This window comes from Lactuca saligna, chromosome 3, assembly GCF_052625555.1.
Source record: "Lactuca saligna cultivar CGN05327 chromosome 3, ASM5262555v1, whole genome shotgun sequence".
NCBI lineage: Eukaryota > Viridiplantae > Streptophyta > Magnoliopsida > Asterales > Asteraceae > Lactuca > Lactuca saligna.
Window position 1 is genome coordinate 164,315,746 of NC_136419.1, and position 24,250 is coordinate 164,339,995.

At 34.9% G+C, this 24,250-nt stretch overlaps 1 protein-coding gene across 1 annotated transcript in view; it reads right to left on the reverse strand.

Moving 5' to 3' along the window:
• Positions 1–345: 345 nt before the first annotated feature.
• LOC145034012 (annexin D5-like) overlaps positions 346–24,250 on the reverse strand; it is a 34,510-nt gene continuing 10,605 nt past the window's right edge. The window contains exons 2-6 of the mRNA XM_078982455.1: positions 19,738–19,883; positions 19,417–19,632; positions 1,540–1,755; positions 1,371–1,460; positions 346–610 (exon numbers count right to left, since the gene is read on the reverse strand). Of these exons, the coding sequence (XP_078838581.1) occupies positions 407–610; positions 1,371–1,460; positions 1,540–1,755; positions 19,417–19,632; positions 19,738–19,883 (872 nt within the window). The 3' untranslated portion in view covers positions 346–406. The remainder of the gene's footprint in view (positions 611–1,370; positions 1,461–1,539; positions 1,756–19,416; positions 19,633–19,737; positions 19,884–24,250) is intronic.

Consider the following 24,250-nt stretch of genomic DNA (forward strand, 5'->3'; position numbering starts at 1 on the left):
GTGAAGTAGTGAATCGCATTTGTTCTATTTGTTTTTCGTTTCAACTTTCTTTTTGTCATCTTTTGTCCTGACTACCCTTCGTTGTATCTTACGGTCAGATTATTTCCATGTTATTTTTTTCGTTTTAACTACCACTGTGTTATTTTTCGTTCCGATTATCTTTGTGTTATTTTTTGTTTTGACTACCTATGTTTTATTTTTTTTCTTTTGCACTATTCTTGTGTTATTTTTTCCATTCACACTAAAACTACGACATCTACTAAAATCAATTATTTAAAATAATAATAATAATAATAATAATAATAATAATAAACAAAAAAAACAAAAAAAATATATGTCAAATCAAAATGTGGGCTTAAAAAGCAAATAAAAAAATGCATGGAAGAACATACAAAAACACTCTTATTTAGGTGTTAGGACCCAACAGTGAAAGAAGAAAGGTTCTGTAATTGCTAGACGTCTCCGAGTGAACAGCATCTGTCAAAGTTTTGCCGTACTTTTTATAGTACTCTGCTTTTATATATTGCATATCCATCTCTGTCCTTGTCACAATTACTCGAGTCAGAGTTTTATCATCGGTTCCCAGCCCTTTCATTGCTTTTCGTAACACCTGTACTTTCCAAATTCATAGATTAACATTTCCATAATCAGTTCATCCAACGTTATTTAATAAATCAATTATCCATTTATAAAAAATATACCCAAAAAGAAAATGCGTCGGCTATTTATCAATACAAATCTGCATAAGAATACTTATATAATTATAGGAAATAAAGAGTTATAACTAATATTAACAATTTTGTTCCCTTATTGTTGGGAATCATAAACAGATGCCATGTCGTGTCGTATCTTCTCATACATAATAAACAAACATACACGATCTAAAAGGTCATGGCCATACATAGTGATGAACCCTAAGAGGTACTAGTAAGTAGAATCACCCCTTCTGGTTAATGATGATACAGGTATATTCGAGTACAAAATCATATACTATCGAATATATATTAAGGGGTGTTTGGATTACCTTTTTAGCTTATTGTTTATAACTTATTTGAGGTAGGAATAAGCAATAAGCAATAAGCATGGGGAAAGATGCTTATTAAAATTAACTTATTTAGCTTAATAAGCTGGATTTTATCAAAACACTCAAAATAGCTTATTGTGGGAATAAACAATAAGCACCTCTTTTTTTTCCTATCAAAACACCCCTAAACTGGAAAGAAACATAATACATGCAAATTGTCTGCTTTGTTTTTCTTTCCATTTCCCTAAGCTTACGTCCTTCTATAAAATACTTTTTATCCATTGCTTATCCCAACATACAACACTTAATTGAAAAATAAAAAAGTAGGATGCTATAATAAACATACCTTCGCAAAGTATTTACCGGGATTCTCAGCCGATTGCAAAATTGTTACAAGAGCATACTCAAAGTTCCCAGAAGTTTCACTCTTAATAGCCTGTAAATATGATACCATGTCATATGGGTTTTAACTAAACCAATGATATAGGATGCTATTATAGACACACTGAAGGTACCTTCTTAAGTGTGTTCCCAAACATATTTTTATATGCAGAACTGACTGCATCCATATGTGGGCGGCTTCTTTCACTGAAAATGCTTCTAAAAGTTTGCTCATCGGTTCCTAATCTCTTTTCCCCAGCATTAAACAATGCTTTAGCATCTTGCTCCACTATTGTCCTATCAACATCTGGCCCTTCACTTCGAGGCATACATATATATGCAACAAGCATCTACAACAACCAAAATTATGCATCTTACCCTCATTACATGCAACAAATCGCATTACATCATTTCTTCCTATACCAACATATTCTACAATACAAAATTTACCCAATGTCATCTAGATGCAAAATTAATTTTCAAATTACAATGTCTCAGTGAAAAAAGTGGCACTACAAAGATTTAATAGAAACAAGTTGTACTAAATAAATCAATGAAATAACGTTGGTATCTCTTGCATTTTTTCCATTGCAAATGATTAAAAAAATGACTACAAAGTTTTGATAGAAATAAAACGTACTAAATAAATAAACGAAATAACAAGTTGTACTAAAAGTATGTGAAAAGTGCAATTAATCGTGTAAGTGACATGATCTCATCTATTGGGGAGGCCAAAAATGAGTTGTTTTTTTTTTTCTATATAAAAGTTAAGGATCAATTCGTGAAATAACACTCATTTTCATATATTTGTTCATTATAAAATCCTAATTTTATTTTTTATTTTGTTATATAAAATTAGCGTATTTTGAAGAATCTATATAAACTTATCATATTTTTTATTTTGTTATATAAAATCCTAATTTTATTTTTTATTTTGTTATATAAAATTATCGTTTTTGGAAGAATTTGTTCAAGGAATGTCATCTAATACGAATCAATTTTCATTGTTGTAATTGGGTTAAGTGTTCAAGGTATAATGTGTCAATAAGAAAAACCCTGGAATTACAATGTTTATAATTGACCAGATTTTTCAAAATAACACGCCTTACCATAAAGAATGAAAAGCCATAACATCTAGAATAAAATTCAAAATTATTAGATAGATAAAAGAAAGTTCATGCTGCATTTATGCTAATGAAAAAAATATATATTGAAAAAGGTCTCTCAAATGCATACGTGAAAGGGTCGTACCTAACTATTGCGTCACAAAAAAGCTTAAGATTTCCTAAATAGAATATAAGGGTTAAATCCAACTACAGCAATGCACTTTATATATATATATATATATATATATATATATATATATATATATATATATATATATATATATATATATATATATATATAACATCACGCTTTCATTTTATCTATAACCATTTTATCTATTACCATTATGTACTTTAGAAAGTCTTTCCAATTATAGTTATATCATCCAAATACAAAACCATTTTTATTACAATAATTATGTAAATATTTTGAGTTTCCGTTGTAATTTACATTAGTATTATTCTTCATGTTATCATTTAGTTACTAAACTTTTTTTTTTTTTTTTGTATTTGATGGCTATTTAACTTTAAATTTTGTAACGATTACATTCTTGTAACTGTCGTAATCGCCGTAAGATGTATGCTTTGTGTACTCATCAAGTCACTACACCAGTTTTTGTATGACTACAATTATTTTACTTTCAAATTTTGTATCAGTTACATCCTGGGTAATAGCTTCTTACCTGCTAATTGGTATATATTTTTTTTTCCGTGTTTACTATATACATCATTATTCTAAACGTGAAAATAAGTATTAGAAGGATTAAATGTTTGAAATCATTACACGATTACATAAAGTGGTTTTAAAAAACACTAGGAAAGTCAAAGAAGGACCGAGTGGCTAGTGGGGGATCCGAGAAAATTTTCAGTAGGAACATTGAAGGAAACAAATGGCATACTCACGAACCTAGAGAGATGGCATACTCAAGACTCATGGGCGTAACAAATTATTTTCAATTTTTAACATATGCTAAATGGTTATTAATTATTTTTAGTTAGGCCATATATTGTCATGCAGTTTTTGCCGCCAGTATGCCTATGTGGAAGTTATTACCGGCAGTAAACACCCCCCAATAATATTATTGTCGACGATAAACTACCATAGGTATACCTTCACCGATCTCTCTCACCTCTTTTAACATTCAAATTCATTCTTTCCCCTGCTCATTCTTAATGGCGGTAAACGCTACACACAACACCCTAACCATTTTGAAAAGTGGCATGAAGTGTGGTGTCAGTGGCACCACACTATTCAGCCTTAACAAGTGATATTATATTAGATAAATAATTAAAAATTTAAAATATTCAAAATAATTATTAATTATAATTAGTTAATAAATCCAACATAACAAAAAATAACTAAATTAGGTATTAATGGTTACAATGGTGTTATTGATACAAAAATTACTTAACGAGAATAAATTGTGTTTAGTGATTAGATCTAGTACACAAAACATAGCATGAGGGTAAATTTGAACACAAACCATTTTATAAAGTACAATGGCCCAATAAGAAAATAAACATATAATATGAAATTCCTACGATCAAATATTTTTCAAAATACAATGAACTATTGTGAAATTTGATAGTATAATGTTATAATAGAAATAGATGGAAAAAGAATGTTATAATACATAAATAAATAAAAGTATGATGCTAATCTTTGTACATACCGTAATGTTTTTTTAATAGACTTTGAAAATAGGCATATAAAAGGAATATGTAACATGATCCAACAATATATCGGCGTAGTTAAAAACTTAATGGTTAAATCTAAGAAACAGAATGACTACTTTCATATATTTGTTTATCATAACATCCTACTTTAGTATCATCCTGTTACATCATTATGGACTACCTTCAAGTAAACCCCCTCTAAAACTTACTTATGTTAGAAAAGAAATACTAAATTGGGCCTTAAACCGGGAGGTCATAAAAGAGTTAGTGTCATGGGCATCTTTGTTTTGTCACCAAATTTCAGTTAGAGCGAGAGATCTAAGAGATACTAGTGTCTCGAAAAGATAAAAGGCTCTAGTTCTCTTTGTAATAATTCAGCTGAAACTTTGAATTTCAATAAACACTGGGTTTTAGCTTATTCAAGTATATTAGTTAGTATCCTTACAAGGTTCCAACACTCTACGTGGTGGCATATGAAGTAGTATTTTGGACCCAAAAACAAGTGTGCTAATTTGGATTAACGAGGATGATCTCTCTCTAAGTATAGGGTGGTGTTACGATCTTATATTGTCCAAATATAAATTGGATTGGTGGCTTATAAGTTTAAGTTTCGCTATTTACCATTAATCTTCTTCATTAATATATCTTAAAAGACAAGAAAAATAGGAAAGAGTGACCCACAACACTTTAAATCATGGTAACTTTGTTGATTGATAAAATATTGAAATGTGATAGGAACAATATAGAGGATGGCAAAAACATATGGGCTAACCTTAATAGTTCCAGAACCAAGGACATCTGGTGCACCCCATCAATGGTCATGACACTAGATAAAGATGTATATTTATAGAGACTATAGAAGAGGGTAAGATTATTTGTCATGCCGTGTGATCGGAGGAACATGAATCAGTTGGAGGAAAAAGATAATAGGTATGTATTAGGGTTCGATTTCTAAGCAAATACAATAGTTAGAGTAGTGTAATTTTTAGTCCCAATAAGGTGTTCTTATACTTCCTTGGTTATGGTAAATTTGTTGTCTAATGTCGAGGCATTGTATGATGTTGAGTGATGAGTTCCTTTAATTTATGGTCAAGTACTTCTTACATGTTTGTTTGGTGTGGTGGAATTCATGGCAATCGTAACAACCAACATCATCAGTTGTTGGAATAGTTTCTTGTGATTCAGTAGTTTGATCATTATGACGGCCCCTACTATCCTATCTGTGACCTTATATCGTCATCGAGAGCCATCACTAAATCCTTCTTGGCTAACCAAATCACAACCTTTGTCTTTGAAGTTTAACCATAATCAAGCTGTTTTGGGGTCTCAGTTTGTTGTTCTTGGTCTCAGTTAGTTATTTTGTATATTAGGTGGTTGTTTCTTGATCTTAATTCATTGATTGTGGGTGTTTATTTGTTGTTTCTTGTCTACAATAATTAATCAAGGTATCAATTAGTATTTTTGATATCGTCTCATTATTTCCATCTCAATTAGTTTATTCCTATTCTCAATTAAATATTTATGTTATCCATTTTTTTGTTCTAGTCTAAATTAAATGTTTATGGTATCAATTTAAATCTAAAAGCCTCAGTGAAGTAATGATGTTATTATTATCATTTGTAGTTTAATTATTTTAGATTATAATGATTATAGTTTAGTTTATTGCTTATTATAATGGATATAGTTTACGTATTTGTAGACTATAATTGATATAATAGTTAAGGAAACTCAATATTTAATTTTTTGTTAACTTATCGTTAAATATAAAATATCAGGTACTATATCATAACTATTGCTACATAGTGTATAGGTAGCTTGTCGCTGTTGTCCACTACTCACTATAGATAACTATGGATTTCATATTGATATTCAATGGAAAAATATAGTTGAACTCCTCATATACCTTTTTAAATTCCATGAAATAAGTAGTGAGTACTCGTCTTGTTTCCCATGATGAAAGGACTTACAAACTCCATATATTCTTTATTTGTTTCTGTAGTACATGAGTTCCTTCACATATTCAAAGTGGCTAACTAAAGAAGAGAAAAAAACGCTTGATATTATTGAAAATATGCAAACACAAATAATCATCTTTGTAACCATGTATTAGAACGATCACCTTTAGGGATTAGATGTGAAATGAGACTCTATTCCCATGAGTCGGAGACGTATCGAAATAGTTTTTCTCCACTTGGAAAAGTTAAATCCATTAGGTATGTTATTAGTGAGTCTAGCAGCAACTAGAAGCATCTCAAGTACACATGTATTAATGTTGTTGGTTCTCAACGCGTAAAATCTCCCGACCATAAACCTCACTCTGATACCATGTAATTAAGGAATATAATGAGGCTACAAATAGCTTATTTATCATATATTATATAAGGGGAAAGTACAAGATTATGTATAGAGGCAATAAGCCTAAACATAGGAAACCCTATGTGTGTATCTACTAACGAGGAGGAAGCCAATAAGTACAATACTTATATTCTAACACGAACTGAAGTGCATGAAATTTTAGTGTAATTAGGAAACATAACTACAGTGGAAGGTTATAATGAATAAATTACATATGAGTGGGAAGATCTTGTTAACTCTTACGTATGTATTCCAAATGCCTAAATTCTTACCACCTTAGCGAGGTAACTAATATCCCATTTTCTTTAAGGAAGGTTGTGATCCTGTGAATGTGAGACCTTATACATACCTATACTACTAAATGACATCCAAAAAATTATAAAAGAGATGATGGTTGTAGGACTTATTCAAAATCGTGAAAATCTATTTTGTAGTCCTATGAAATTGGTTAAAAAGATGGGAGTTGGAGGTTCTGCATAATACACTGATTTGACATATTCTTGATACCTCTCGTAGATAAACTATTAGATGAACTACATTGAGAAAGTACTTTTTTCAAATATATACTTGAAATCAAGGTATTACCAAATAAGAATGCATAAAAGAAGACATTCAAAAGAAATTTTTTCTCACACATAAAGGTCTCCATGAGTTCTTGGTTATTTCGTTTGCATTGGTCCATGCCCCCATGAAGTTTTAAAGTCTTACAGATAACGTATTAATTCCTTTTTTAAAGAAATTTATAATGTTCTCTTTAACAATATACTTGTTTATAGCATATTTAAAGAGGAACACTTTATTCATTTGAAATGGTGTTTGAACTTTTTCCCAACGCAAATTAAATGTAAATCACAAAAAGTGTGAGTTTGATAAAAGGAGATTGGGTTTATAGCCTTTCTATGGTGGGTGTAGAAATAGACAAGACTAACATCCAATATATGTTATATTGGATATTACCAAGAATAATGAGTGACTTATGTAGATATTAGGGTGTGTTAGGATATTATAGAAAGTTTTTCTAAGACTACAACATTGTCCCTCCATTGAGGAATTTTCTAAATAAGAAACAATTTGTGTTGGAAAAAAGTTGCATAATAAGCCTTTGGAAAATTAAAGGATTCCTTAACAAAATCTTTCGTACGAAGGCTCCCTGGTTTCCTAAAACTATTTATAATTGGACTGACATGTTTGGGTATTGTTCAGGTGTTGTTTTAAAAGAGAATAAACAATTCATCATTTATTTTAATAAAACCTTGGGAAAACAATAACAACTCAAGTAGGACTATTAAAAAGAATCAATGGTGGTAGTGATGGCACTAAAATGGCGATGGTCAAGGTAAATGAAGTGTTAGAGTCAATAAAAACATATCAAGATCGAGTCTTTTTAACTAACTTTTGGAAATAAATTTTAAAGTTACAAGGAACACATTTAAAGTATAGAACTTCTTACCATCCTTCAAAAAATGGCCGATCTAAGGTGGTTAACAAGTTCCTTTAATAATATTTGATGTTCTTGTCTCATATAACATAAGTAGTGGCATAACTGGCTATTATGGGTGGAGTACTAGTATGATATGTCTCACCATTTTAGTTTAAAAATACTCATTTTATAGTTTTATATTGACGTGATTCTCCCAATTATGTATATACAAACCAAAAGCATCAATGTTTTAACAAATAGATCAAGATTTATTTTCCAAGTGGGTGATTTAGTTTCCTTAAAATCGATGATCTAGCTTGAAAATAAGTGGAATTTCAGGTGGATGATTTGGTTTCCTTAAAATCTAGCCTTACTATCATCGATCATTGATGATAATAACAATAGAAAACTTCTTGCCCATTTTATGGGCCTTGTCCAGTCGTGGAAGACAAGTTACATATTGCCTCCAACTTCCTCTAAATTCCATTATCCATCATGTTTATCGTATCTCACAATTTAGAAAATCTATTGGAATGTATTCTTATACTGTTATTCCATCCCAACAAAAAAGAAACTTTGTAATTAGTTGTATTTCTGATAGATATACATGAATAATGAGGTGTTGATGAAATGGAAAACCATGTCCAACTTCGAAGCATTGTGGGAAGATTTTGATTCAATGATTGCTCAGTTTCCAAATTGCAACATTGTGTACAAGGTACAACATTTCCAAAGGGGGGGGAGGGGGTGCTATTGTTATACCTAAAATAAACCCCTCTAAAATTTATTTATTTTAGAAAGAAAAAAATTATAGTAGGGCTTTAACTAGGCGGGCATAAAACAGTTGCTGTAAGGAAATTTTATATTTTTTTAGTGTATGTCGATCTAGTTGAGATAAGTAGAAGGTCAATCAATTTTGCATTATTTTTGTTTTTTAACTGAATTTCATTTGGAGCAAGAGTTGTGGGAGACATAGCAATTTAGACATACCCCAATTTAGACATAAAAAATAGTGAAGAAATTTAAGCCCGTTGATTCACGATCTGGAGGCCAAAAGGGCCGCACATGTGGCAAGTACGGGAAGATTCATGAGGAGCATTTCGGTCAATGGCAGGGTGCCATAATTTCAGAATGGAAGGTCAGTATGCAAGTGATTACCATCACCAGGCTCCGCCATCGACCACCAATATTTGTTACCACTGTGATCAGGTTGGCCATGTGAAGGCCAACTGTCCATTATTTGTTGCAAGGCCAGTACATGCACCGTCTCAGACAGGTACTAGGGGAGGGTCGAGTCCCTAAAGTCCAGGGTCATGCATTTTATCTCACAGTAGACAAGGCTAGGGCGACGCCTAACGCCATTAGTGGTATGTATTCATTTATTATTTTGTCAAGTTATCTCCTGTATTCTTATGTTTGTATTTATAATAGGTACCTTTTAGTGTACTCATTGCCTACGCTTGAGCTTTTGGACTTGGGTGCGAGTCGTTCTTTTATATCTTGGTCAGTAGGATTTTGATATGACCCTTAGGGATTTGGGGTGTTCGTTGCAAGTTTTCATCACCAACGAACACAAGGTTTCGGCTTCGAGTATGTTTTGTGAGTGTACTTTGGAGATATTCAAGGTGTCTTACATGATTAACCTGATTCATATCCCTATGGGGGATGTATACGTGAGCATGGGAAAGGAATAGTTGAGCATGTTTGAAGTTGTGATTGATTGTGAAAGGTGTGGGGGTTCAAACCCCAAGTGGGGGAGAACTGACCTTTTTTGGAGAGGTTACCACAGTTGGTTCAAATTTTTGTTCAACTGCTACGGCTAGGAAGTATATCCAGCATGGATGTTTGGGTTATCTCACTTACATGGTTGACACTTGAATGGAGGGAGAGTTTTAGTCTCTAATGAGCCATTGGTAAGAGAGTTTCTGTAACAGCCCGGAATTTCAGGTATTTTTATAATATTGTTTTTGGGGTGTTTCAGGAGGGGACTCGGCGAGTTGGAGCCAGACTCGCCGAGTAGAACCACAGACTGGGTCGCGGGTTCGCGACTGGACTCGACGAGTCCATTATGGACTCGGCGAGTCTGCGCTGTTCAGCGGAAACCCTAGCCGTTTGGGTTTGGAACGTATATAATGCACTTATATGCCGTCATTGTCCGTCTTTTAGCCGATTGAGAAGAACCCTAGCGGCTGTGGACATCTAGAGCAAGATTGGAGGCTATTGGAACCTTGAAGAAATTGTCGGGCAAGAAGGAGAGGAGTTTTGGTTGAAGGAACAGCAAGGGTTTCGAGTTCTGAGGTTTGGGGACACAGAGAGTGCGTTCTTCAGGTAATACTTCGGATCATTCTGTTATATTGATGTGTGTGCAGATTTAGGGTTTATGAAACCCATTTGGTGATTAGATGGATTATTACCTTGTTACCCAAACGATTATAACCCTGTATTAGGATGTTTAGAGGTTCAGAAGGTCCCATGCTTGTGTATTCGGGACAATACGTATTTCAGGAAGCAGATTGATCGACTGCATGGCATGGACTCGCCGAGTCCAATGAACAGACTCGGCGAGTAGCTTGAAGATTGACTGGGACTCGTCGAGCTGTTCTTCAGACTCGACGAGTGGAGTCGGGGTGGCCCCGCGATTCTTCCACGAGGCTCTCGTCGAGCCAAGAGGGATACTCGACGAGTAGAAAGGGAACATTAGGGAAAGTTGGGGAGGACGTCTAGACTCGCCGAGTCGCCTTTGCACTCGCCGAGTCCGGTCAAGTTGACCGTTGACCGTTGACCGTTGACCAAAGTTGACCTACATGTAATTTCTTAGGGTCAGTTGTCTTGAAAGATAAAAGTATTAATAAAGGATATATGATATTATAGGGAGTCTGTAGCTCGGCGGATCGAGTGCGAGTGATTTCAGGAGTCGCTAGCTTTCATTACCCACGAGGTGAGTCTTCTCACTATACTGTACCCGGAAGGGTTTGACTGTGTGACCGGAAGGTCGGATATGATTTGTGTTATACGTGCTATAAATGGTAAGGTATTTGCTATGCGTGCTATGTATGTTTATACAGGCCGGAAGGCAATATGTTATGTGATATATGATCTATGTGCTATATGTGTTAAGATTAATGTATTAATTGCTGTGTATGTTTATGGGCCGGAAGGCAATATGTTATGGGCCGGAAGGCAATGTGTTATGGGCCAGAAGGCATTATGTTATGGGCCGGAAGGCAATATGTTATGGGCCGGAAGGCGATTATCTCAAGGCCTGGAAAGGCGTATATGCGTAAGTAGTATACTGGGGAACTCACTAAGCATTTATGCTTACAGTTGTCATGTATGTGTTTCAGGTACTAGCGAGGACCGTGGGAAGGCGCCGACATGACGCGTACACATTGATGATGTTTTGAGATCTTGGGGATTTTATGATTGTATTTTGATATGAAAATTGGAATAATTATATTTGGTTGAAATAATTCACTTTACTTTAAATGAAAAATTTATTTGAAAATTTACGTTGTTACAGTTTCCAAATGTTTTCTTTGAGGATTTCCCGGAGTGTCTCACGTGAGGTAGGTGGAGTTCAGGATTGATCTGATGCCTAATGTGGTCCCGATTGCTAAGGTGTCGTATCACCTTTCACCACTAGAGATGCAGGAGTTTTCCTCCCAACTCTGGGAGTTTTTGGGCAAATAGTTCGTCAGATCGAGCAGTTCACCCATACCGATTATGTTTCTGTAGAAGAAATATAGGTGTCACAATATGTGCATAGATTATCGAGATTTGAACAAGTTGATGGTGAAGAATCATTAACCACCTCCTAGGATTGATGATTCGTCATAGGGTGCATCTTGTTTCTCCAAAATTGATTCGAGGTCGGGATACCACCAGATGAGGATCAAAGAGGTGGATATGGAGAAGATTTTGTTCTGAACTCATTATGGTCATTATGAGTTTGTGGTGATGCCGTTTGGGCTCACCAACGCACCAACAACGTTCACGGATTTGATGAACCGAGTGTGTAGGTTGATGATCGATTAGTCGGTTATTGTTTTCATTGATGATATTCTACTCTACTCCAAGACTAGGGAGCAACATGAATAGCATCTTCAGGAGTTACTTGGGGTACTGACGAAGTAGAGGCTTTATGCCATGTTCTCAAAGTCTGAGTTTTGGTTAAAAGAGGTACAATTCTTGGAACACCTCGTCAATCAAAATAGCATTTTGGTAGATCCAACCAAGATTGAGGTTGTTATGTGATGGTAGGTCCTAATGTCCCCATTTGAGATCAAGATTTTTTTGGGGTTAGAAGGTTATTATCAAAAGCCCATTCATGATTTTTCCAAGATTTCCATCCCCTTGACTTGCTTGACGAAGAAGAGTATGGATTTTTCGTTGGGGGCCTGAGAAATAGGGTGCATTTAAGACTCTGAGGCAGAAGTTATGTGAGACACTAGTATTGACCCTTCCTAAGGGTGTTTAGTATTTTGTCGTATATTTGTGATGCGTCGATAACGACTTTGGGGCGGTACTCATACAACAAGGCAAGGTCATTATGCATGCATCCAGGCAGTTCAAGCCTCATGAAGACCGATATCTGATGCACGACTTGGAGTTGGGGGTTGTAGTAATTGCCATCAAGATTTGGCGACACTATCTCTATGAGGTATGTTGTACCATCTATATCCATCACAAGGGTCCGAGATATCTTATGGATCAATTGAGTATGAACAAGAGGCATTGCATGTGGCTTGACGTATTCAATGATTATAACTGTGAGATTCTTTACCATCCAGGAAAGGCCAATGTGGTCGTCGACGCTTTGAGATGCAAGGTGTCTAGTAACCCATTGTAGGTCTCTGTTTGAGGATAACCATCGACTCAAGACTCTGGAATTTAATTGGCAAGGCTCAAACCGATAGAATCGGGAGGAAGAATCGGAAGAAAGAGAAGATCAAGGGCCAGATTAGCAAATTTATCACTGATGGTCGCGCTTATGATCCAGTGCGGCTGAGTTTAGGAGCTAGTTAATGGTGGGGTCCGATAGAAATTGATGGTAGAGGCACTTAAATCAAGGTTCTAAATTCACCCTCGAGCCAGGAAGATGTATCGAGACTTGAACGTTAGCTATTGGTATCCATACATGAATTGAAAGATAGCCTGATATGTACAGAGATGCTTGGCCTATCAGATGGTCAAGACAAAGCACCAAAGACCGCATGACAAGTTACATCCCTTGGAGGTTTCTATTTGCAAATGTGAACAAATTGCCATGGAGTTCATCACCAAGTTGTCAGCGACGGCCAACGGATTTGATGTCATTTGGATTATTGTTGATCTTCTAACCAAAAGAGCCCATTTTCTTTCCATTCAGGAGATTTCTTTGGCCCATAAATTGGTTGATGTGTATGTACACGAGATTGTTGCTCGCCATGGTGTACCGGTTTCCATCGTGATGTGCGATTCACTTCTTGGTTTTGGCAGAGGTTGCATGAGGAGTTGGGTACGAGATTGAACTTCAACACTACTTATCACCCTTAGAATGATGGTCAGATTAAGCAGACTATCTAGATGCTCGAGGATTTGTTGAGGGCTTGTGTCATTGGTTTTGGTTAGAGTTAGGACTCCTAACTTCCCTTAGCTGAATTTTCATACAACAACAACTATCATTCTCATATTAGTGCACCGCCATATGTGCTTTTATATCGGATAAAGTGTCGTACTCCATTTTGTTAGGGAGAGGTCAGCCATAGGTTCATGGGGAGGACTAAGGTGGTTCTCCAAACCACGAAGCTTATTCAGCAGATCAGATAGAGGTTACAAACCGCTCAGAGTTGGCAGAAAAGTTATGGTGATATGCGTCCATCCGAGTTGGAGTTCTATTTTGGGGGCATGTTTTTGCTAAAGTTATCACCTTGGAAGGTTTTATATGCTTCAAGAAGAGAGGCGAGTTGGGCCCCTGATTTATTGGACATTTTCGAGTAGTGTCCAGGTGGCCTACATATTGGATATGCCTAAGGAGCTTACTTAGATTCACATCCCCTTTCATGTTTCTTCACTTCAGAAGTGTGTGGTTGATGATTAGGTTATGGTTCCATCGAACAACATCCAAGTTGATGAGTGCCTGAATGATTTTGAGATGTTGGTGGCTATACTAGATAGGAAGATGAAGGCCTTGCACAATAAGGTATTGCCCTTGGTCAATATCCAGTGGGAGAATCAGAAGGGTTTTGATTGGACCTGGGATCCTCGGGGCTAAAATACGTGAGGATTATCCAAATCTATTTGTAGCCGAAGATTTTGAGGATGACATCTTCTTCAAGTGGGGGTGATTTTAACATCTGATATTCTAAGGTATTATTATTTTATTTAAAATTTTATATCAAAGAAACCTACCCTACGCTGGTGTATGATGATCCCCCTATATTGAGCATATGAGGGAGTTGGACGTGGGGATTAAGTGACCTATGTTGAGCGTAGGAGCGCATAAAAAACCCTAATCTTTTGGGTTATGAAACCTACTTAAAGGCTCTAACCCTTAAGTCCCTCTCCATTCATAGCCTCCACCCTCCAAAACGACCTCCTCGAAACCCTAGTCGCGATTTGTGAGCGTAGAGCTTTTGGAGTGCTTTGTGTTCACTTTTGAAGGAAGAAGAGTATTGTAGAGTCATTTGGGACTTTAAATCAATGTAGATCCTGAATTTACATCCTTTCATCCCTCTTCGTAAGGTATAGAATTTCTACCTTGATGATTTTTCATGTTTGATCTAGTTATCGTTGAGTATTTCATGCTTTTTCCACATAACTTTGGTTTACATGAGTATGAGCTACTCCAGACCATTTGAATATCATTTCCAGATGTTTTTAGGGTTGCTAAATCATGAAAATGAGAGCTTGGTTACACCCATATATCAGCACCAACGCCAACACCAACATCAGCATCGGTACCAACATCTCAAGCATTATATGTGTCAGCATGTAGATAGCTATCTTATGTAATCTTTGTATATTAGGTAAATATACATATATATATATATATACATATATATATATATATATATATATATATACATACATACACACATACATACATATATATAGCAGATTTGATATCTTGGTGATAAGGATCGATTCTTATTATAGATTAGATACAATCCCTTCATTAAAGGGGTATACTAGTATAGGTTAGTATATATTTAACATTAGCATGAAACCCTAATGTTAAAGTCTTGGTGACCATATTTGTGACAACCTGTTTTCGTGGTGAAAACAAACCCTTCCTCATGTTCCTATGTGTCAAGCTATTGTCAATAATGATCTTGTTGGTCCTTTGAAGCAAAAACCATAGACTATTTATGATGACAATACTGACTAGTCGCAACGATAAGAAACTCTCTTCCATATCATGTGTATCTTCTTGTATAGAATTTTGAGTTGACTCAAGAGATGATGGCTACGATAACAGTGGATTATGAAGGCACTATGGAAGTTCAAGCAACTACCATCAACAACCTCAATTGGAAATATGAGCATTTCTTCGCTCAACAACGAGAGTCACTAACCCGAACTTTTAACAGGTTTAACTATTTGGTAAATGATATGCACAGGCCGGGAACTGTCAATCATTCTTCTAAATTGGTTTTGAACTTCCTGGACTCCCTTGGGAAAAGCTGGGAACATGATGTTGACGTCCATAAGAAAGGTGAGAAGATCAATGCCAAGGATTTGAATTCCTTATTTGGAAATCTACAAAATTGCGAAGAGACCAAAGCTCTTCGTAAAGGCATCATGAAGGACTTAAGCAAGGAAAATTATATAGCCTTGGTTTCTCGAAAGGAAGCAATGAATCTCATAAGTGAATCAAATGACTCAAATCACGGTAAAGAGAGTGGTGAAGAAATCAATGATGAACTTGTTGCTAATGTTGATCTTATTGTCAAACGTTATGAAGAAAGCATATCAAATAGGGTTCGAAGAGCTCAGTTTAAGGGAGGTAGTTCAGCAAGGAGATCCTCTTCGGAGAAGGGAAACTCAGGTAACTATTTTAACTGTGGAAGCCCTGACCATTTTTTCAGGGACTGCAAAGAGAAGAAAGAAACTAAAAGTTTAGAGAACTATGAAGTGCTATAGAAGAAGTTGTTGGCTCACATGAAGAAGGAGAGCATCTCTGTGCCAAAAGCTTTCATTACAAAGCAAGAGGATCGTGAAGAATGGGTGGAAGAAGATGAGACACTCTGAAGATGAGGAGTTGATTGTTAAGGGTCCTATGGATCTTATCAATGAGTCCCCTAATGAAAATCTTAATATGTATAACACTGATACCTCTCAAGTTTTCCAAGGGTTGAGTCAAAATCTAGAATATACTTGGTTTCTTGATAGTGGGTGCTCTAGACACATGACTAGTCTCAAGTCCTTCTTTACAGATTTTCTGAAGAAAGACGGTCCTATTATGGTTTTTGGCGACAACAATAAAGATGTTGTCATGGGAGTTGGAACATTTCAATGCAGGGCGTTCAAACTGAAGGATGTGTTCTATGTCAAGGGTCTAAAAAGCAACCTTATCTCCACTAGTCATCTTTTTGACGTTGTTTATAAGGTTCTCTTTTATTTCCATGAAGGGAAGGCTCTTGACTCTAAGAACAAAATTGTGATAACTGCACTAAGGGACATAAACATTTATATGCTTTGATTTTATGTTTTTAGACAATGCTACTTTATGTTTTAAACTTTTTACTTTTCTACCTTAAAACTTCTGAATATAAGATGCTAAAATTTTATTTTACAATGAACTTTACTTTAAAAAAAATTAACTATTATTTTACCAAACAAGTATACAATGTACAATTTACTACTAATATTGCCATTGTGTGTTCTTCTCATGTTTATTTGAGAACTAGAACATGGTATTTTTTCTATCTTGATAGTCAGTCACATATGTTTTCAACATATTGATGATCTTATTACTACACCCACTGATCATTTAAATCATCTTCGCATGGAAGAGCTTAGTCATTTAGAACTTGAAATAGGACACCGTGTGTTGATTTCTCTTGGGCTTAGAAAAATATTAGAATAACTTAAATTTGATGAATTCATTTAGGTAAACCCGAAAATCTTGAACGAAGTTGTTACATTCTACAATGGTTCTTTTAGTGACTCATATGATGAAGATTAGTCTTGACATCATCAGATAGGGGGGGATTCTAAGGTTACACCTTATGATATGATGTGTCAAACACTCTATATGATGACCACCCGTGTCAGTGCCAACATCAAGATCTGAGATAATGTCTCAAGCCTTATCAACATCAGTGTGTAGATATTTATCTTATGTAATATTTGTATATTAGGTATATAATATATATATATATATATATATATATATATATATATATATATATATGTAATATTTGTATATTTGGTATATAAATATAAATAAATAAATATATATATATATATATATATATATATATATATATATATATATATAATAGATAGCAGATCCGATATCTTGGTGATAATGATTAGTTCTTAGTATATATTTGAAACAATCCCTTTATTTAAGGGACATACTAGTTTAGTTTAGTATATATTCAAAATTAGGGTGAAACCCTAATGTTAGCGTCTTGGTGTCCGTCTTTGTGAAAACCCGTTTTCTTGGTGAAAAAAACCCTTTCTTGGTGAAAGACAACTTTGTGAATATTTCCTGTTCTTTACTTTTTCTATTCTTGTTTGCTTAGTCAGTTTGTTCTTGTTTATTATACTTGAAGTGTATCTGATTGATACAACCTTTCGTTGAATAATAGATAACTTTAAGGACCAAGGTTTAGGTTTTGTGCTTCTTGTGACCATGTAAAAGGATAAAGTCAGAGACTTTATCTATTAAGATGTCCATGTGGTATAAATCTAAAATATGAACAATCGGCCTTTTGTTTTAAGGACTTAATAATTATGTTGGTCATCAGGAGGCTAATATGGGCGTAGCCCTGATTTGACCTGTTTTACCGTCTTGAGCTTTACGTTAGGCGTACAGTTGCATGCCACATGAGCATAGGTCAGCTAGAGTTGACCATTGAACTTTTAGCTATTGACTTTGACCAAGTTTGACTTACGGTCAATTTGAGGATTTTAGGTTGTAGATTGAGACTTGGTCCCTGTTTGCTAATATGTGACATGACGAGCTAGTTATTGGATTATTGATTATTAATGTTATCTTCATGACTATGAGTTGAGTTTCTCATTGTACTCGTAGGTCGAAGGCACAGATGTTGACCCATTATATTGTATTATATATCCTTGTGTATGGGATGTTGCTATGTTATAGTGGTTTGTTATATTGGTAAATTTGTATGATTGCTTGCACTTTCTGGTCATTCATTTCTTTTATTTCATATGTCGATATAGTGTGGTTGGGTTGAGACAATACGACTTTATGCTGCAAGCCCACAAACTCTAGGCAATCCCTTCAGGAGACTGTGGGCCTAGGGGCAATCCAGTCGGGAGACTATGGGCCTATGGATAATCCAGTTTATATTGTGGTCCAGTGTGCATGCATTGTTTATATATTGTTGTGTGGGGTATATTAAGGGTATCTCATTAAACATTGACTTATAGTTATTGGTTTCATGTTTTCAAGTACTTCTGATAATTTAGGCAAAGCGAATGTGTGATTCTATACCTCCTTCATTGTTTTATGTTTTGCGAGATTGACTTGATAGTCTAATTTTTTTGGAAATGATTTGAAAACAATGGTTGTTTATCAATGGTTTCTTATGGAAATGTTACTATGAAAATAAAAAAATTTGTCATGGATTTTGGGATGTTACAACATTATTTTTTAGCCTACTAGAGTATATCACACAATCTCATTGTACTTGAAAATGTCTATCTACTTATTTAGCTTCATCCAAGTACATAGAATTTTTTGTTGTTATAACTAGATATATTTTCAAAAAAAAATGTCTAAATAGGATACAATTTGCTATAATTAGGTATAATTTTCTATTTAAAATTTCTTGATAAGGTACAATAATCTAATAGATAAAATAAAAGATAGTGTTGTAATAATGCGGCGATTAAATAACAGTTTTGTCCTTATGTTCTCATATCTAAGAGTTCGGATGTTAATATTACCTTCATTTTATTGTTTTTATCATGTATTACTATAATTATTATAATTACTTTTATTTATGTTATCATGTATTATTACAAAACAATGATAACGATAATGATAATGATAAAAATTTAGGTCCAAACATGAAGAAATCATAGCACTAAGACTAAAAATGCAAAAGATTCATTTTCGGGAGAAATTCATAAAAACCACTATATGAATAGGGACAAAAAAAGAACTTACTTTTAACAAATAAATGGGATGAGACTAGTATTTATTGCACCTAACCCGCCAACTAGTTATAACCCATATTCTTTATTTAAATAATTAGTAAAATGAAAAGTACCTTTTTATGATCACCAGAGGTTTGAGATTGAATATCATGCTCAAGGTACACTCCAAAAAGTGCAATATAAAGTTGCTTAAGCTGATATAATTGCGAGGGAGTCCGAGAACATATAACTTCTGTAACTGCTTTAAGATCAATGTTGCTACTAAGTGCTTCTCGTAGTATCATTGCATCCCTCCGTGCTGGATCAGGCATCCAAAGTAACAATGCTTTCTGAACCATTCAAAATCCCCCCTCAAGTACACAATATCAACCAGCTTTCATTTTTATTTGTTTATTAGAAAACAATATTATAGTGATAGATATACAAAATGTTACCTTAATATCGCCAGTGAGCTCTGAAGACAAACGTTTGGTCAAGTCTTCAGAGTACATAACTTTATATTCTTGTTCAATGAGAGCACGCTGTGATGCATCACGATGGGCAAGAATACCGATGATAGCTATAGTGTCACATCCCCAACCTAAACATATAATACATTACATACACTAATAATATCAATCTTATTCATTCTCACTCAATCTACATTCCATCATATAAATATGAAAATCAACTATGATATTTACACATCATACTATATTATAAAGGAAGTATTTTTTTTCTTTCACCACATTCATTTGAAACTCCCATGCATTTTTTCCTTTCACCACATTCATTTGAAACTTTCAAACCTATAGTGTAATTATATATAAACTAAATTTCAATATTAAAATAATATTTTTACTTCTACTTATAAAGTTATGTTTTGCTAACTTTTAACATATTATACTTAATTTATTAGTTTTAATATATTGTTAGTTGTAAACCATTATCATTTTAAAGAGACAATTTTGGAACAATTTGTATAAAATATTTAAATTATTAATTTGAATATAACATTACAGGGTCAACTTATATATAAATTTTAGTTTAACTTAAACAACCCAAATAACATTTTGTAAATAGCTAAAAGTGGTTCATTGTAGTGTCCTTTTAATAAAACATTGAACAAATAAATTTTTAAAAAATAATTAACAATAACAACAACTATAAATAACATTAAATCATATATTATAATTCATTTTATTCATGTGTAACTCACGGATAGAAGTCATTCGAGAGCTTGAGATTATACAGTTATAATAGATGTATATATTATCATATAATTTAAAATAATCAATATATTTTATCAATTTAATATATATGAATTATTATATCAAATTTAACAACAACGTTATTGTCATATTTAAAAAAACATATATTTGTAAAAACTTCAACTATATATGTGTTTCTGCGCAACACGTGGGCATTCACCTAAAATATGATATATATATATATATATATATATATATATATATATATATATATATATATATATATATATATATATGTGTGATCATATTACTTTTAATTTTATTCATGTGTAACTCGCAGATACAGTTATTCAAACGATTGAGATTATGCAGTTATAATAGATGTATATATTATCATATAATTGAAAATAATCAATATATTATATCAATTTAGTATATAAATTATTATATCAAATTTGACAACAACGTTATTGTTCTATTAAAAAAAAAGATATATTTGTAAAGATTTCTACTATATAGGCATTTCTGCACAACATGCAGGCATTCGCCTAATCTAATTATATGTAAGGTCACATTTACTCATTGATGGGAGTTACATTGATTTTTTTTATATTTTATAATTATCATAATTGCATTTTTTTTAGATAAGATGATGAACAAACTAACATCACCCATACATTTAAATTCCATCATAAAAAAACATTTAAAATCTAAGCTCCCTCTCTCCACTTAATGTAAATTATAACATAACTCCAAGGTGTTTTTGGTTCGTAGAATGTTTTTAGAAAGAATACAATTGAATACGTTTATAAAATAATAATTTTTTAATTATGTGGTGAACACATAAAAAAACACTTCAATGGCCGAAATTAGAGTGTAACATCCGGATTCCCAGGTATATTATTCTAATATTTTTATTTTTGGAATTTGCGAAGGAACTCGGCCAGTTGATGCTTAGACTCAGCGAGTAGGGTCGCGGATTATCATCCTAGTTCGCGACTGGACTCGGCGAGTCCATTAGTGGACTCAACAAGTCCATGCTGTTTAATGAAACCTTAATTCCCCCGGGGTTGGAGCCTATTTAAGGGCACTCATAGTCCCCCATTGCGGCTACCAGTCCCTTGAGAGAACCCTAAGTGAGCTAAATCGTTTGGGAGGAAGGAGAAGCTATATTTGATCTTTCTATCTTTGGTTTAGCAAGAAGAAGGTGATCAAGAGCAAGAGGAGACTGAAGGAGGTGTGATTCTAGTGGTTTCAGAGTCTAGAGACTTCAACTTGAGGTATTTATTCGGACCTTCTTCAGTTTTGGTGTTGATTCTTAGAGTTAGGGCTTTCTAACCTCTTTTGAGGATGGTTATGTGGAGCAATTGGTCCCTTCTCGAGTTTATGCTTTGGATCTGAACTCAAAGAGGTCCAGAGACCTTAAACCTTGGAGCTTTATGGGTTATCTTGGGAGTCATGAGCTTAGAATGTCAGTTTTGGGGCTAAATCACCAAATGAGACCATCTAGATGATATATGAGTGTCAAGGTCTGGACTTTACGTGATTATTTTGATTGGGAAGGCCAGACCTCAGGAGGTCAATAGGGTTTGTGCATGTCATGTACTTGTCGAGTTGTTCTTGAGACTCGGAGAGTTGAGTCGGGGTGGCCCCGCGATTCATACCTGGGGACTCGTCAAGTAAAAGGAGGGACTCGATGCGTCAAATGGGACTAAAGAGTTAGTGCACACATGTGGACTCTCCGAGTTGCCCAAGTGCACTCGACGAGTCGGGTCAAAGTGTGACCGTTGACATTGGTTGACTTTTAGGGTTGGTCAATAATGAGGGCCTATGAGCCAAAGAAGGGGTAAAATGGTCTTTTACCCTTCTGAGGGTGCCTAGAGAGGGTTGAGTCTAGTTCTGAGAGTTATATTTATGAAAGTATTACTTTATGTGTTTAGACGGAGGCTAGATCGTATTTCTACCGAGTCATTGATTTATTCGAGAGATCTAAGGTGAGTCTTCTCACTATACTTTACCTTGAGTGGTAATTAGAGTTATGTGACATAGTTATTGTATGCTATTATGTGATGTGTTGTATTGCATTATTTCTATGTGATTTATGTCATGAGTATATCAGAGTATATCAGAGTTAGAACTGGAAGGTTCATAGAGTTAGGACCAGAGGGTCCACAGAGTTAGGGTCCACAGACCCACAGAGTTATGGCCTCAAGTGGCTAGTATGTGTATGTATGGTATTTTGGGGAACTCACTAAGCTTTATGCTTACAGTGTTATGTGTTTCAGGTACCAGTGATGATCGCGGGAAGGCGCCAGCATGATTCGTACACATGCATGGGTTTTTTTTTATGTATTTTGATCTTGGGAAATATTTGTGAAACAAAGTTATGATACAATGGGGTTTTATCGATAAATGTGTTTGGGAATGTGCGTTTAAAAATGTGAAAATTTTGTTTTAAATTTTACGGTGTTAGAATTTGGTATCAGAGCCTTGGTTTGAGGGATTCGGATGCATCTTCGGGCGTATCTGAACTCGAACTGAGGATTTGAGGAATTTTTTTTTGATAATAAAGTAAATTTCTAAAAGGTGTAAAAAGATTTTTGAGACAAACTGAGCAGAGCCGTGTATACGATCAGCCAACGCCCGAACAGTGATTTCCCACAATACCCTTACAATAAGTTTTAAAAGAAACGTTATGTTATGCTATATGATGAATTATATTATGAATGCTAGAATAAGACTAGGTATTCTTATTAGGACTAGAGTGGCCTGATATATGATGCCTTAGTCTAGGGGTTTTGCTGCTAGGGATGCTTGAGAGTGTTGAGATAACAGCAAGGAGCTTATGAGAGAATTGCTAGTGAGTAGGACATGATTAGAGAGAAAAGCGTACTTGGGATTTGGGGCTCTGGGAGGAGGACTTGGTGTGAATGTTGAGTAGGTGTGGTCGGTAGTATTGGGTCGTACTATCGAAGGCACTTGGTCAGTGCGCAATCCAAGTAAGAATCCTTAGGGTACCAGAGATCAAGTACGGTTGGGATATCGAGTGTGTGTACATCCGAGCAAATTTCTAATATCTTGTGTTGTATTTCAGAGAGGCATCATGGTAGGGACACGTCACAGACCAGGGACCAGTGGAGGGGGTGTGAGCGACGAGGAGCTCCGCCAGATGATTCATGATGAGGTGGTTGTTGCCATCCGTGACGAGATTCCAGAGATGTTCGGGTCTATTAAGACCACCTTGATAGAGACATTCGATGAGAGATACGCTGCTCTTTCTGAGGTTGTTGTAGCTGCGACCACTGCAACTGTAGCTACGACTAGATCGCAGGGTGGTGATGCATTGCTGTTCCTGGAGTTCAGCAACACAAAACCACCGGAGTTTGATGGGGCCCAGGACCCGATTGCAGCGACGAGGTGGATATCAGACATAGAAGGATGTTTCTTTACGTGCTCGTCTCCTAAGCATTTGAGGGTTTGATTCTCACTGAACCAGCTTCGCTTAGGAGCGAAGGATTGGTGGAAGTTTGTGACAGCGCATTATTCGCCTGCTGAGCTTGCTGTAGTGACTTGGGAGAGGTTCACCGTTATGTTCCGAGATGAGTACATTCCCCAGGTAGAAAGGGAGCGTTTGGCCCAGGAGTTTTTGACCCTCAAACAGGGTACTAATTCTGTCACAGTGATTACAAGGAAGTTCCATGAGCCGACAATGTTTTGCCCAGAGAACGTTTCCTCCGTGCAGGCATGTATGAGCTGC